The sequence below is a fragment of the Pipistrellus kuhlii genome, unplaced genomic scaffold (genome assembly GCF_014108245.1).
Source record: "Pipistrellus kuhlii isolate mPipKuh1 unplaced genomic scaffold, mPipKuh1.p scaffold_m20_p_1, whole genome shotgun sequence".
NCBI lineage: Eukaryota > Metazoa > Chordata > Mammalia > Chiroptera > Vespertilionidae > Pipistrellus > Pipistrellus kuhlii.
In genome coordinates, this window is record NW_023425404.1 from 156,360,079 (window position 1) to 156,377,252 (window position 17,174).

A 17,174-nucleotide genomic window follows, 5' to 3' on the forward strand; every position below is an offset into this window, starting at 1 on the left:
ACTGTTACATCATACACACTTATGTGGCAGTGGAAATACATCCATTGAGAACATGGATTTTCCAGTGTTGGGAGTGATTTTGCAAATTCTCAGTATTTTAGAAACAGAACTCTACACTTTGTAGAAACAAATTTTCATACCTAAATGCTAGGTCTTTCTTTGATATTATTTTACTCTACATATTTGAAGTATGAACAATCCTTCTGAGGAAATAGAATGTTAATTTTGCTGACTAAAAGCCACCCATGACCATCAGCCAAAATCAGCATCATGTGCACTTCCCTCATTTTCCGTGATTTAGTCAGGGAGGCAAATTGAAATCTCCAGGTGCTCCTTCTGTCTGGTAAATTTCTCAATTGTAACACCCAAGAAGGACTATTCAAGTTATGTACAATATGATTTACCCACAGCAATTCTTTTCCTTATACAAGAATTAAAGCTAGCATAGAAAAACAAAGCCACTAGTCATATTTATCATAGATCTTGTCATTCCTTCAGTAACTGAAGGATAATGTAAGTGGGTCACACCCAGAGGCAAGCAGGAAAATCTGGTAGAATGAAAGGCATTAATTACACATTGTACTTGCCTAGATTGGAGCGGTAACATAGAGTAGATTTTAGTTGATACTCAATGTTAGTTCCCAGTGATTTAATATATAAGGGAGTGTTTTGTGTGGATAAGAGAGTGAAAATGTATTTTGGGGTTGTATAAGGAAAATATTAAGACATATTCCTAGAAGTCAAACATCAGATTAATTTTTCCCAGATACATTAGTCCTTGAGTTTTTTAGTGATAAGATAAAAAGTTGAGGAGTATTAACTGTCATTGAGGTTTTTGTATAAGTTACACCTCAGTAATATATTATAATTTGTTTTCTTTTTTTTTCCTTTTTTTTTTTTAATATATTTTTATTGATTTTGTACAGAGAGGAAGGGAGAGAGATAGAGAGTTAGAAACATCGATGAGAGAGAGTCATCGATCAGCTGACTCCCCACTGGGGATATGCCCGCAACCAAGGTACGTGCCCTTGACCGGAATCGAACCTGGGACCCTTCAGTCCCCAAGCCGACGCTCTATCCATTGAGCCAAACCGGTCTCGGCTGTTTTCTTATTTTTATTGATTTTAGAGAGGAAGGGAGAGAGAGAGGGAGAGAGAGATAGAAACATCAATAATGAGATAGTATCATGGATTGGCTGCCTCCTGTATGCCTCACACTGAGGACTGAGCCAACAATTTAGGCATGTGCCTGACAGGGAATTGAACCCTTACTTTCCTGGTTCATAAGTCTCATAGGTTGAGGTTCAACTGTTGAGCCACATGGCAGGGATATAATTTATTTTCTTCATGGGATGACCAATTATAGCATGAGCAGTGGGCGACAGTGGAGACACTGATGGCCCTGATGGGCCCCAACAAGTGCGGGACCTCAGTAGGATGGTGGAGCAGGTGAGCAGGTGGTGCCAGGCCAAGGTGGGTGCAAGCAGAGTCCAATTGCCCTGCAGATGGCAACCAGCGGCAGGGTGCCCAGTGACTCAGGCAGAGGGAGACACACGGGGGCCCTGGAAACCCAGGTGCTGTAATAGGGCCCAGAAGCCAGCTGGAACAAGCCCTTCCATGCAGATGCTTGGCCAGGCCTAGGGACCTCAGCTGTGCTTGAATTCATGCACCGGGCCTTTAGTATGGTTTATAAACAAACTAAACTTATAAATCTTACTTTTAGGAAAAATAAAGATCTGAATAATAATAAAGAAAAGTAAACCAGTAATATTTATTACTTTGAAAAATATATATTTCATCCATCTCAACTAAAGGGAGTTTAATATGCTTTCATTATGACCAGGCACTTATTTGATGAGTATGTTGGGACTGATATACAAAATCACAAATATTTTAAAATACTGAAAATTACAGTTTAAATATTTATAATAATTTGGGGTTTTTTTGTTTGTTTTTTTGCTGTTTCTCTATCAGTAGAGTATAATTCATTGGTTCAAACAAAAAAAGAGAATTTTTAAGATAACTAAGAGAGACCTCAGAAGTTTAATATATATATTTAAAATTTGAAATATTTTATGCTTTATATATTGCTGAAAAAATTGTCAGTAAACCTATCTCTTTGAATATACTTTAGGTTTTTCCATATATATATATATATATATATATATATATATATATATATATGCTTCTTTCTCTCTGTGTATGTTATATATTCTATATAATAAAGATGTAATATGCAAATTGACCCTTTCACCCTCACACAAGATGGCCACCCCCATATGGTCAAATATGGCCACCACAAGATGGCCAGCAGGGGAGGGTAGTTGTGGGTGATCAGGCCAGCAGGGAAGGAGAGCTGGGGGCAACTAGACCAGCAGGGGAGGGCAGTTGGGGGGGACCAGACCTGTAGGGGAGGGAGGGCAATTGGGGGGACCAGGCCTGCAGAAGAGGGCAGTTTCTAGGGTGGGGGGGCAAGCCTACAGTAGAGAGCTGTTATGGGTGACCAGGCCAGCAGGGAAGGGCAGTTAGGGGTGACCAGGCCAGCAGGGGAGGACAGTTAGGGGTGACCAGGCCAGCAGGGGAGGACAGTTGGGGGGGAGCAGGCCTACAGGGGTGGGCAGTTGAATGTGACCAAGCCAGCAGGGGAGGATAGTTAGGGGTGGCCAGGCCTGCAGGGGACGGCAGTTGGGGGCAATTGTGCTGATAGGGGAGCAGTTAGGCATTGATCAGGCTGGCAGGCAGGCTAATGGTTGGGAGCCAGCAGTCCTGGATTGTGAGAGGGATGTCCAACTGCCTGTTTGGCAATCAGACATCTCCCAAAGGGTCACAGATTGGAGAGGGTGCAGGCTGGGCTGAGGGATAGTCTCCTCCCCCAGTGTATAAATTTCATGCACTGAGCCTCTAGTATATATACACTGAGTGGCCAGATTATTATGATCTCTGAATGCATAATAATCTGGCCACTCAGTATATCTATCTATATCTATATCTATATCTATATCTATATCTATATCTATATCTATATCTATATCTATATCATCTATATCTATATCTATATATTAGAGGGCTGGTACATGAATTCATGCATGGGTGGGGTCAGGCCAGTCTGGCCAGAGGGAGAGGACACAGGTGGTTGGTTGGCCTGCCTGCTGGTCAAACTCCTGCTCGAGGGGACAATTTTCATATTAGCCTTTTATTATATAGGATATACACTGAGTGGCCAGATTATTATGCATTCAGAAATAATAATAATTTGGTCACTCAGTGTATATGCTAATAAATAATAAAGGAAAGTATATTAATTTAATTGATATTTTATGTATAAGAAGATAAAAAGGTGTAGAATAACAGGTTACATATAGTTTAATATGCTAGTGACATATTAGCATATACTAATATATACAAATACATGCCAATATAAGCATATACATTATATTACTTTAATTGGAAGGTGGATATCGGCATACTAATTGGATTAGTCCTTCTTTGTTGTTTTTGTGCTTTTCCTGAGAATGAGCTATTTACATAAAATTTCCATTTTAATATTAGAAAGACAATGAGACTTATTTATCCTAGACAGTACATCTGTCTAAGCACCTACTATGAGCTAGTCACTGCCCTAAGAACTAAGATAAACATGATGAACATTGTCTTTGACCTGATGGAGCTTATAGTGAAGTTGGAATAGACACTAAATGAATGACCACATATATAGTCTCCATTGGCTCTATAGTCATGTTGGTGACAGAATGTTATAAAAGAAAAGAACAATTTTTTTATGAGAGAATGTAAAAAGGGCATTTGTGGTGAGGGAAAGGGTCACAGAGGTCCTAAATGACAGGTGAACTGCCCTCAAAGGAAGAGTGGGAGTTAGCCAGGTAAAAGGGACAGGTAGGTGTTCTATGTTGAGCGGCTGCATGTGCTAAGGTCTTGTTGGACTGCTTATAGACTAGAAGGAGAAGAGAGGGTAAAGGAATTAAATTTATGTAACATTTAGCATGATCCAGGTAATTGATTTTAGGATAGTGGCAACCCAAGGTTCTGGATAACTTATTAATTCATGAAACCAATCTGTGTCAGGTATGGGAGATGCAGAGGGAAATGAAATATGGTTGATGTTCTGGGAGCCCTTAAATCTGAGGGGTAAGAAAGCGGTAGGGTAAAGGAACTTCTAAACAAGTGAAAGCAATGCAATATTTACTCTTCAAATAAATTCAAATACCTAAAAGATGCTATGGAAACATCAAAATAGAAACTGTGAATTCTGCTGGGAGTGTCAAGGAAAACTTGTGAAGGAGGTAATGCTTGAGCCAAGTGCAGAAGGATGAATAAGCTTCCTCCTAGAGGCAGACGATGAAAGCTACTTCTGGTTGGAGCCCTAGCAAATGCAAAAGCACGGATTCAGGAAAGAAGCAAACACTTGACTGCAAAGTGAAGCTGAAGGAGTAACCAGAAGTTGGATGAGAATGAACATAATTTGCCTTCATGTAAACTTTTATTTTATGCCTAGGAAATAGGAAGCCAGTTGAGGATTTAAAGTAACGAAACTTGTGTTTTCTAAAGAACCAAGAGGCTATGGTACTGTGAAGGGATAACTGGAAAGGCAAAACAAATGCAGTGGCATTGGGAAATAAGGGTTCTTTCTGATAGCCAGAAAGCAGCATAATTTTCAAAATAAGGTAGAATTAAAGAAAAATACAAATATTATAACAATATAAGAAAAAAGAAACAAAATGAGTAAATTTTTAAATCTTTTATTTTTCCAAAGAATAAAAAAGGTTCTATAAAACAATGACACACACAGTTAAAAAGTACAATTTTAACATAGTAAATGTGATGCATCTATAATTCTTTATAACAAAATTGTCAACCCTTAAAAGATACAACATAAGCATCTATAAATCTTAGCAGTGCTGTATATTTTTTGAAAACTAAATTATGAGTTTATATTCAAATAGCTCAGATATATTTTCAAAAATTTCTGAGTCCAGATTATTGTTTTCCTTATTCTTAAAAATACTAAAATAACATATTCATAAAGAAACTAGCAATAAGGAATTTACCTATTTCCTAGCTTCTTCATCCAAAGCAACTATTGTATTTAGTGATTAAAATTATAGTACTCATAATAAAATAGTTAATAAATACAATATAAAAGACAAAGCTCAATGAGTAAGTCATGACATTATGCCATACCAAGAAGACATAATATGTCTAAAGTTATAGGAAAATAATACATTACTCCTTATAGAATTTAAAAATTTCAAAATTCTAAATAAGGAAATATATTCTACACTGATGGCTGTATTATGTGCCCAGCTTTCTAGTGCAATATAATTGAAATAGGATCCCAGGGTAAAGAGTAAGGAAATTCTCTAATTTCAAGAATTAATACTAAATAGTTACAATTTCATGAGAAGACTGGGGATTACAGAATATCTTCATGTATAGCATTCTAAAGAAAGATCATTCACCTTTAAATCTGCAGCCTTTTCAATCATGTTCTAAGGAACATATCCTAGAAATAAGCCGGTCACCTTGAAAGAGTAACAACCAGTGATTCTGGATTCACTATTTAGTCAATTAACAAATATTTCAATAGCATAGAAGATAAAATAGCAGCAAAATATATAGCAGTAAATACTATGTAAAATACTTCATAAGATGAGAGAAAGCTGCAAGGATAAACATAGGTCTCTCGTCCCATCCATCTCTTCAAGTGGGGGATTCATGAGAAAACCTCACTCACTGGAGAAAATTAGCCCTTGCTTTTTGGCTTCACTGGGTCCAGAGGTCCCCGAAAAACTGCTCCGCTGAAGAACTAGCCAGTTTTCCAAAGCACGGTCCTTTCTCTTAATTTTTCTGCTTTCCACTGTTGAGGAAAAAAAAAAAGTATCAATTTAACCAAATTTCCACACTCTGGTGTACTCCAACTAGTTTTCAAAACACAGAACTTAAGATCAATAAAGAGCTAAGGGTGGACTTAAGGTCTAAGCTAACAAAATATATGCATCATAGTCAAGAGTTCTGGGCGACCACTTGGGTGATTACACGGAAGACTGGTGATAAAGATTCTCCCTGAACATTCTGGAACAACTTTCCCTTTTCTCCTGAACAACCTTTTAAAGAATGGTCTGGGATGTGGTAGCCAAACCTATGCATAGAATAAGGACCTTGAACAGGCTACACACTCCAAGAGAAAATTAAAAACCATGAAGATTAAAGCCACAGGTACCTGTTCAAGATTTTCTGGATGATTTTCTTGACCACAGGGGCTTCTGGGTCCAGACAGACTTTGCTCCCCTTCACCAAGGTGGCTCTGAAGAAAAAAAGGAGAAAAAAAAATGAAGAGGGGGGGATGCATCCATGAGCCACAGGAGCTGAAGACCCAGGCCAAGGTCACAGTGGACACCGCAGTGCACTAAGACTTACATAATTTCCACATTGGGGCACCCTGGACCTGCGGCGGACACCTCCAGGTGGCTGATCATTTTGGGATGAATCTTGTGGATGAGGGTTAAACACACACAGCGCAGCTCATTCACGACGGCCCTGGGAGGACCAGCTGGGGCAGAAAGAGAGACTCCGTTAAGGGGGCAGGTTGCTGAGAAAACAACTCCCTGTGCTCCCCATGCTGAAGCCGCTGCAGCAGAGGCTGGGCGCATCGCTCTGCCCCGTGCGCCCCTGGATGTGGGCACTCACCGCTGGCCAGTGGCGCTGGCAGCGTCAGCAGCAGCAGCAGCGGGAGCAGCGGGAGCAGCAATCCGAATGGGCCAGGGAGGCGGGCGGCTGGGCTTGGCAGGAGACTCATAGCGGCGAGGAGGCAGCGGCGAGAGGGCGCGGATTCTGCAAAGGAGGAGGGAAGTGCAGGGACTTGAAACTCCAGCTGCACTGTGGTGTCCCCAAGCCCAGCGCATCCTTTATACTGGCATTCGCACCCTCCTCTGGGCAGGAAACTCAAAGCTTTGGGATGCTTGGGGAAAATCCCTGGGCTGAGGGGGTGGGGGTGGGGTTAAGAGGTTTGGGGGAGGAAATGGGCAGTGAGAGCTGGGCAGGGGGGTCACAGGGAGGAGCTGCGCGCACCCCATCCGTGGAGCATGTGGTAACGTGGCCCCGCGTGAATGGAGCTGCAGCAGAGGGGCAATCGCGCGGAGATTTCATCTGTGGGGTCAGCCAGGGCTGGCGAAGACCAGCTTCTGGGGAGCAGAGCCCCCTAGGAGGTGCACCTCATCCCCATGTGAAGAGGGGGACTGGAACCAAAGTAGCAGGAGGTTTGACTTTAGAAAAATGCATCCTCCTCCCTAACTCGAATGCGTTATCAAGACCTGTAAGCCCGGATCAGAACTGCGCAGCACTGAGAGCTCCACCTCCCCTCCTCGCGGGTGAGCCATGCTTGGGTTCTTAGTTTATTTTCTTTGAACTTCAGCCAGCGTTAGAAGGCAAAATAATACGGTTCAAGTGACTGTACTCCCACTTAAACCCCGTGGCAAGAATAGGCTGGCAAATCAAGTCTGCTTACTGGAAACCTTATACTTGAAGTTTAGCAAGCATATTGCCCTGTCAGATGATACCTTGCTCTCTGCAGTTCAGTATACACTGGTGAGTTGGGAGAGGTATGTTCTTGGTCTGGAGTAGGAAGAGGTGTGTGAGGGTGACAGCAAGGCCAGGGAGACACAGCCTGCTCTAGCGATGGCTCCTCAGCCATTGACCCAGTTTGGAGAAGCTGTGGGATGCTGATGGGTTTGTGGGGCTCATTATGAAGTTTGGTCAAGGGATTTGAATCAATTTGGCAGCAAGACAGCACCCACTCTGGCTTCACTCAAACGAGTTCATGAAAGGGGAAGGTGATTCAGACACACAAACTTCTGGAACAATCTGACTTTCATGATCAGTAGGGTGACTATGGCCGTTTCAGCATGCCTGATCTGGTCTGGAGTAAATCCCTAAATCTGAGGGGTAAGCTAACATCCCAATTTCTCTGCCTCACCACACTCTCTCTGTTATCTGTGGAAGTAGATGGAACACTAGAGGTTTGATGGCCTAGTCCTTGACAGTTCTAAACCCATGGCATGCATGGCTATGATATTGAATAGCACGCTGGCTTTCTCATGAAAGTCTTACTGGATATATTCTCTTGGATTGTTCTCAAGATCCTTGTCTTCACAGTAGTTCAGCAAAGGCAGCCAGTGAATATAATGGCATCAGAAACCAGTCATGGAACAAAATTCTTTCCCTTGTCCCTGGTGACCTTATTCAACTCTTCTACTCATCTTCCTTGGCAGGACATGACCTCCACTGCTGATCAAGGAGGAAGTGACATAGGTCTTCAGGACATCTAGTCGGGAAGGAAACTTAAGAAATTCTCCAGACAAGGAAAGCTGAGAGGTTTGGTCTCGCTTTGTGGGAAGCTGAATGGGAAGGTGTCTCTCCTGAACAGCTTCCTGACATAATCGGCATCATATCTGACTCAGCTAATGCAATCCTTCATCCTTCTGGGGAGTGGCAATCTGGAAAAACAGCTTACCACTTTATTATATTGACTTTTTAGAGATTAGGATGCATCTACAGACAACAGTTAAACCTCACTAATGTGGTAAGACAAGACCTCAAAAATGTGACTAAAAATCGTGGATGATTAAATTCAACCTAATCATAGGAAATAAACCACAGTATAATAAGACTTTGTGAGGCAAAAAAAAAAAAAGTTTGATGATATAGATTATTGAATCTTAATGTGTGTGTGTGTGTGTGTGTGTGTGTGTGTGTGTGTGTGTTTGGGTGAGTTCCAAATAACCTATTTTAAATATAAGTGAACATATAAGTTAGCTTTGGCACTAAATGTTAGGATCACAGAAGGGTCATGAGAAGTTATTTCCAGTTCCTCTTGACACTCTTATAGCTCTCATGCTTTACCTCATTGCCACTCTGCACAAACTTAACATGCATTGTTTGCAGCATATAAAGAAAACATTTTTTTTTTTATAGCTGGCAAGCAGATAATAGAAAATCCCCACCAGAAGTGGGCTGTTAGATTGCCCAATTTAATCAGGAAGCACTCTGTAACTTAATCTGGGTTCTCACTGAAATCATTCTGGCCCATGGCCCATGCCTGGCTCTTGTCTAGGCATCTCTGATACGGGTTTTATGCAAAGACAGATAGGATTATGAATAATCTGAGACTCCCTGCAGTTAAGGATGACAGCACCAAGTACCACTAGGAGGCAGAGCTATTTAAAGGGAAGTCAGTTGCCTTACCTGCACTGTGTCCAGGTAATAAAGAACGGCACAGTGATCTTTTTGTACCACGCTAAAACAAAACGATCCATAATATGACACTGATATCTGGGGAAGCTGGAATGAATTACTGTTGGTCAAAACATTAAGAATTTAGTCATAACACTACAGTTATGTAATACAAATTAAAACATTCTTGATGTTTTGCAGCTTCCAAAACATTTCATGCTCATTTGCTTTTGAGTCGCATATTGATGCTTTTTGGAAGATAAGAAAAATTCTCCCATCCTCATTTTGCAGCTAGGGAAAGGAAGGCCGGAGAAAGAGTTAAGAAGTAGAAAATCCAGGACTGAAAGTCAAGTCACAAGAGAATCTGCCACAATAAATTTTTAATGAATTCCAGATTACAAACCACTTTCTTCACAGAAAAACATCCAAGGCCCCACGCATCTGATTAACCACTTTAGTTGTATTGCCCAACTATCATATTTTAAGCTGTTGAAATCCTCAGTCTCTGTACTCTTGGCTTTTGAGGCCAAAATGATGTCAAAAGTCTAAAAGTCTTTCAGGTTAACCAGCCTGACACTGTTACCTACTTTTTAAACCTCTCTCTTCCAGAATAGTGCATAGTCTTGTCCTTTTTGTGAAGTTTTATTCTGACAAAACCAGATGAAATATACTGCTTCTACCTTTGATCTTTGAACATGAATGTACTTGCAATAGCTATCTAATGAAGCAGAGTTAAATTGTTACTTAATTTTGCCGAAGCCGGTTTGGCTCAGTGGTAGTGCATTGGTCTGTGGACTGAAGGGTCCCAGGTTTGATTCCGGTCAAGGGCATGTACGTTGGTTGCGGGCACATCCCTGGTGGGGGGTGTGCAGGAGGCGGGTGGTCGATGTTTCTCTCTCATAGACGTTTCTAGCTCTCTGTCTCTCCCCCTTCCTCTCTGTAAAAAAATCAACAAAATATATATAAAAAATGAAAATTAAATTGTTACTTAATTTCACTTTTGTTTCCCTCAAGCCAACTATAGACTCTTTAGAGTCAGTGGTGGTATCCTATATTTCTCCCATAACCTCCGATGAATTTCAAGTTCAATAGCGAGCAGTCTATAAACAGTTGAATAACGATAAGATTTTATCTTGCAGTTTCTTTAAATTACAAGTGAATCTTAAAGTCATGGAGGAAAGAATAGGACTATATTCTCTCCCATTGGTTTTCTCCTATGTTGGAAATTGTTTCCTGGTTATTCTTAGGGCCAGTTTAAATTATATTTTCAGTCTTTAAATCTGAACTATTAAAAAAATATTCAGAGACCAGAAGGAAATTTAATATTAAAAATTACACAACTAAAGTATCAATCAAATTACATATTTTCTGGGACTTAGAGATTAGTGAAAATAAATGACCAGGGAAAATTCTGATTAAGTTATACTGTCCTGAATGTTAGCAGTGTGGAAATGTTATTCTAAGTTTGTCTCTTCTAACAAATCAGAGAGATCTTTACTTATGTGTTCAGTATATGGCCTCAGCCTTTTAAAACATTTTTCTAAGTTTCCATTTTCCTTTATGTCTAATACTTTTTACAGTATGTTTAAGAAATGCTATATGATTGCAGTAATTAAAGATGTAGATATATCATTATCAAAATATCAGCCTTAAGAGTTTATCCACAAGAGTTTAAGTGGAAGATAGAATTACTTGCTTGCACAAGAAAAGAAAAGAAAAAACACATTTGTTTACTCATGGGTTAACTGTGTGTTAGCAATGTAGTCTCCTTTCATATTGGGCTTGAATTCCAATGAATAGGCAACATTATTAGGTAATAATTTTGCTTCAAAATTGCCCAGATTTACTGTAAAATGTCAGGAATGTATTCCCTCCTTTTGTCCATTATCTTTTCCCCCCTGCTCATTTCAGAATAAATCTGTTTGAAAAGGAAGTAAATGGATGAATCTTGATTGAGTGCAAACTGAGGTAGGGTGCAAGTAACCCTAAGGTAGTTAGGTATAGCCTATTCCCATGGTTGGCAAACTGCGGCTCACGAGCCACCTGAGGCTCTTTGGCCACTTGAGTGAGGCTCTTCCACAAAGTATCATGGCCTAGGCGACTCTATTTTGAAGAAGTGGCATTAGAAGAAGTTTAAGTATAAACAAATTGACTCAAAAGACATTTCAGTCCTTGTACTGTTGATATTTGGCTTTGTTGACTAATGAGTTTGCAGATCACGATCACTGTCTTATTCAGCTGAGCAAGGATGGTGAATAATCTAAGACTCCCTGCAGTTAAGAACGACAGCACCAAGTACCATTAGGAAGCAGAGCTATTTAAAGGGAAACCAAGGGATGTTGACAAGGGATAATACATAGAAAAAAAAAGATGGGCACTAAAGTTTTAAATGTTTCAGAAAGCCTTGGGTTTCTCAGAAATAGAAAGCTTTCATTGCTTTCTTCAGCAATGAAGAAATTTGGTCTGGGCTAAGTAAAAAGAAATCTTTGTTGATTTCTTCTTATTTTTGAAGTACAGTTTATACTCAGTATTATTCTGTACTAACTTCAGATGTACAGCATAGTAGTTGTACATTTACTTTAGAGTGATCTCACTGATATTTCAAATACTCACTTGACTCCCTCGTTAGTTACTACAATATTATTGACCATATCCCCTGTGCTGTAATTAATATCTCTGTGACTATTCTTAAATAACATTTTTGAGAAGTCCTTGGTATGATACTGAAGAGGTCCTTTATGGAAATTATACTTTTAATACTATGTTTAATAATGGTCATTTACTATACTGCTTTTGACATCATTAAATTTTATACCATTTTAAAGAATAATCTCAATTTCTACATGAACTCACAATAGCTTTATTCTCATTTAACATACATTAAAACCTCATTGATTGCTGTTTTTATGGGAGTAATTGTGATATATTTCTATTTATGATTTCTGTACTTTCTAGGTAATCAAAGTCTTTTATATTTCCCTTGTCACTAAACAATTAGTACACACGAATGTACGCACCTGACCACCATCACTAACAACAGTAACAACAGTGCTATGGTCTGAATATTTGTGCACCCTCAAAACTCATGTTGAATCCCTAACCTCTCATGTGATTGTAGGAGGTGCACCCTACAAATGGAATTAGTGTCTTATGAAAGAGGCCCATGTAGCTCCCTCACCCCTTTCACCATGTGGGGACATGGCAAGAACACACCATCTATGAATCAGGAAGTGGGCTCTCCTTAGACACTTCATCTGCCAACACCTTGATCTTTGACTTCCCAATGTCCAAGACTGTGAGAAATAAATGTTTCTTGTTTATAAGCCACCTGGTCTATGGTATATCAGCCTGAATGGACCAAGAAAAACAACAATATTAACAAGACAAAGATCAAAAGAGAAAAATAGGAATAAAATATATTTTATAGTTGATTGCTTGCCATTGATTTTTTTCATAGATCTGACTATATACAATATTTCCACTTAGTATCTTCTATGCATTTTTGAAAAATGTTCGCAAGGCCTGGGAATTATTACACTGATCCCAGTCATTAGAGGTGTTACAATGCCAAACTAAAAGTCATAAATCCTAGAAATGATGGTTGATGCTGGACTATGACTACCTTGCCAGCTAGTTGGAATTTTAAAGCACGGTTTTCCCAGGAGACTAAATTGACGAAACCACTTTATGCAATGTTTTGCTTTGAATACTTTCGATTTCCAAAAAATTCAGCATTAGTATATCAAACTGGAAGTCATTTTTTTGGGAATAGAATGTCCCATGGGGACAGCTTTTATTTTCCCCTAATTTAAATTTATGAACCAGACAAGTGAATGCTAAGACAAAGGATTATGTCATAGAAAAGTAGTGACTAATTAATGTATTAGAGATAGTACAAAGCTGGTTCTCTTACAATGAGATTTTGCACAAGTTAGTTCTTCGTAATAAAGGAAAGTTGTGAAAACTGTATATGAAATATATTCAAGTAGCTTTCCATGATGACTTGATAAAGGCAGTACTAGTAAAATCCATGAAGGAAGGAACTTAAAAGCTTGGACAATATGAGCATTACAATTCTGTTTTGCAAAAGACACTGCCTAGAGAATAAAATGTCAAGCCACACAGTGGGAGAAAATATTTGCAAAAGACATACCTTATAAAATACTGTTATTCCAAAATATACCAAAAAAATCAACATAAGAACATAAATGACCGGTTAAAAATATAAGACAAAGACTTAATAGACCCTCACCAAAGAAAATGTATTGATGGCAAATAAGCATATGAAAGATTCTCCATATCATATGTCATCAGGGAAATACTAATTAAAACAATGAGATACCACTGCGCATCTATTAGAATGACCAAAATCCTCAACACTGACAAGACCAAATGCTGGTGAGGATATAAAACCACAAGAATTCTCATACATTGCTATTGGAAACACAAAATGGTATAGCCTTTGAGAAGACAGTTTGTCAGTTCCTTACAAAACTACTCAGCGTACAGTCCATGCTTTTTGGTGCTTATCTCAAGGAGCTGAAATTATATCTACACAAAACTCTGTTTAGAGCAGATTTGTTTATAATTTCCCAAACTTGGAAGCAGCCAAGACGTCCTTCAATAGATGAATGAATAAATAAACAAACTGTGACACATTCAGATAATAGAGTATTTTTGAGGAAATTTCATACTGTTTTCCTTACTGGCAGAAGAATTTACATTCCCACCAACAGTATATAAGGGTTCTCTTATTGCCACATCCTTGCCAACAGTTGTTTGCTCTTGTCTTTTTAATAATCATTCTAATAGGTGTGCAGTGAAATCTTATTGTGGTTTTAACTTGCATTCCCCTGATGATTAGTGATGTTGAGCATTTTTTTATGGGCCTGTTGACCATTTGCATGTGTTTTTTATGTTGGGGGGCAAAGTTTATTCACGTCGTCTTTCCATTTTTAAATCAGACAGTTTGTTTGCTTGCTGCTAATTGGTATGAATTCCTCACATATTTTGAATGTTAATTCCTTATCTGATATTTGGTTTGCAAATCTTTTCTCCCATCCCATAGGTTCATTTTGTTGATTGTTTTACAGTTTTATACATAAAATATTATTTAATCTGAAAAATCTTTTCAATATTTATTTCTTTTTCTTGTCTTATTCCACTGGTTAATGCTTCCAGTATAATGTAAGGTTGAAATGGTGAGAATGTATATAAATGTTATGTTTCCATTTAAGCAGGGGATGTTAGTTGATAGTGCTGTTCAAAACATCTTTTATTAAGTGATAGTTTTTTTTACTTCTATCTATTACTAAGTGGTATTAAAATCTCTGTGAAGGAAGATATGCCCATGATCAGTCTTGTTTCCTATAATTTAAAGCTGTATTGTTATGCATATTTAGAAATGTTATGTTTTTTTATGAATTGACCCTTTATCATTATAGAATGTCCATCTTTACTTCTGATATTTCTGTGTAGAAACCACTTTTCTTGAAGTCCATTTTGTCTAACATTAATAAGCCTACTCTAGTGTTTTCTGCTTTCTAATTATATTTTTAATGTTTTGTACAGATGTTCTACCTTTTACATGAATTGCATTTTTTTTTTCATTTTGAATGTTGGGCTTTTATGTTCTAAAATGTCCATTTTCTTATTAAATATGACTCATCTATTCACTCATTATAATTACATTATCCTTTAAATTCTTGAAAATATTGATAATAGGTACTCTAATATCTTTGTCTGCCAATTCCAACGTCTGATTCACCTGGGTTTAATTTGAATGTCCTCTTATTTTCTTCTCTTTTGAGTTACATTTTCCTACTTTTTCATATGGGTGGTGATATTTAGTTATATGTATAACATTGTATATTACAATCTTATCAGGAGTTGGAATAATGGTTTCTTTTAAATTAAAGGGCAGTGACTTTTGTTCTTGAAAGTATCCTATTTCTGGTAGATTTTTTTTTGGTCCTTACAAGGATGAGTTATTTTTTTTTTACTTGGTTTTGAATTTAATCCTAGGCTATGTTCTTTATGTATAGAGCATACATAACAGGTTTTTACATCTTACCTGAGTACTGGAGCTACTCAGCGAGGTCTCTTTTCTCTTCTTGTGCCTGAGCTGTAACATTGCCAGAACTATATGACCTTTGGTATCACTGTCCAGCTCTCAGTCACCTATAGGCCTTATTTTCCAAGCTTCACAGAAACTCACCCTGTACTTGAATAGCCCAGTCTTTGGCCAGGAAACTGCATGAATTCTATGAAATACTGTTCTCTTCTCCCCCCCCCACCCCCACCCCCCACCCTCTGCGAATACTCCATCCCACCATTGCAGCTCCTTCAGAGTCCATTCTGCTTGAGCTCTATTTGGGTTCCTCCTCTTTGCAGGTTAAAGATCCTCTAGGGCAGAATGTCAGAATTATTAAGGGGCTCACATCATATGTTTTTCTTCTCTCAATGACTATGTTTTTTTTTGTTGCCTATTGTGCAATGCCTGAAAGCCATTACTTAATATATTTTGTTTAGTTTCTAATTGCTTTTGCCATAAAGGTAAGTTTAAAAACAGTTGCTCCATCATAACCAGGAAAGAAGACCTAGAAAAGATTTTATAAAGTGTAAAAAAGCTAAATAGTGTAAAGTATTACTGAGAATATTATTGTGTGTTAGTAAAGTTAAATAAGATGTGTCAGGGAGTCTTACAAAGTAACTTTATGGGTTCAGAAAGTTAATTTCATTCACTCATTTGAGGGTATACATAGACATCAACGATTTCTCTCTTTTTTTGTCCATTTTATTTATTTATTTAATTAGGGTCCTTTTTAGCTTTTTGTCTCTTCTATCTCTGCCCGTTTCTAGGAGAAATGTCTGTTATCCTTGCATTAAAACTTGTTAACTTGAGCCCTAGCTGGTTTAGCTCCGTGGATAGAGTGTCAGCCTGTGGACTGAAGGATCCCAGGTTTGATTCTGGTTAAGGACACATACTTGGGTTTGCAGGCTCCATCCTGGGGCGTGCAAGAGGCAGCCTATCAATGATTCTCTCTCATCGTTGATGTTTCTATCTCTCTCCCTCTCCTTTCCGCTCTGAAAAAAAAAAAAATTAAAAAACAACACTTGTTAACTTTAGTGCTGTCACTGGCAAAAAAAAATTCATTACATAGACAACTAAGCTCATTTCATTCCTTATTCCTATACATTGTGCATTGATATTACACCACACCATCTCATGACTAAGGGTGACGTTTGACATAGTCAACTATTTTATGCTTACTCAGGAGTTCTCAAATTCTTTAACTGTTCAGGGTACAAATATTGGGTTTTTACTGAAGACTGTCTTGTTGAACATGGATCTATATTAAATGACTAGTACATTGTATGGGCTCATCAATGACCAGTTTGGATGCTTCCTTTTATTTTTAGCTTTTGAAATTTCTCCCATTTCTTTAGCTACATAGTAAATGGATTATCTATAATCTCTGTCCCTAACAAGATATTTGTAGGCAGCCATAACTCTTAGCTAAATCTCAAAAACAAACACACAAACAAAATCAAGGAATAGAACCAGTGGCAGCATTGTTAGGGACATTATAAATCTTCAGGTGAATGTATACAGGCTTGCAGCAGCGTCAGCATTCTTCTGCCTTGGGATAAGGCAAAATTTCATTTAGCTTATACTCATCTCCACTGTGGTACATATTCAGGCTTCCCTTTGCAGGCTATCATTGACCCTCTAGAACACATGTGTCAAACACAAGGCCCACGGGCCAAATCCGTCCCTCCAGGCCTTGCAATGTGGCCCGTACTGCGCTGTCATCACTGCACGCTGCTGCGTTTCCATCACAATGACAGTTTATGACTGTTCAGTAAACCATTCGGCCCGCGATTTAGGCTGGATTTTAGATTTTGGCCCCTTCTCTGATTGAGTTCGAC

The 17,174-nt window shown here is 38.6% G+C and overlaps 1 protein-coding gene across 2 annotated transcripts; it reads right to left on the reverse strand.

Annotated features, from left to right (window-relative positions):
* Window positions 1-4,738: 4,738 nt before the first annotated feature.
* On the reverse strand, window positions 4,739-6,947 carry LOC118705356 (alveolar macrophage chemotactic factor-like). Of its 2 annotated transcripts, none has more exons than XM_045571751.1 (4): window positions 6,702-6,947; window positions 6,432-6,570; window positions 6,235-6,318; window positions 4,739-5,871 (listed from the first exon to the last, which is right to left on the reverse strand). In XM_045571751.1, the coding sequence occupies exons 1-4, from the start codon at window positions 6,808-6,810 to the stop codon at window positions 5,853-5,855; spliced, it is 351 nt and encodes a 116-aa protein (XP_045427707.1). In that variant the 5' UTR covers window positions 6,811-6,947; the 3' UTR covers window positions 4,739-5,852. The 2 variants fall into 2 exon arrangements, with proteins under 2 accessions (XP_045427707.1, XP_036269943.1); XM_036414050.2 differs by having other exon boundaries at window positions 6,432-6,564; window positions 6,702-6,940.
* Window positions 6,948-17,174: the final 10,227 nt, after the last annotated feature.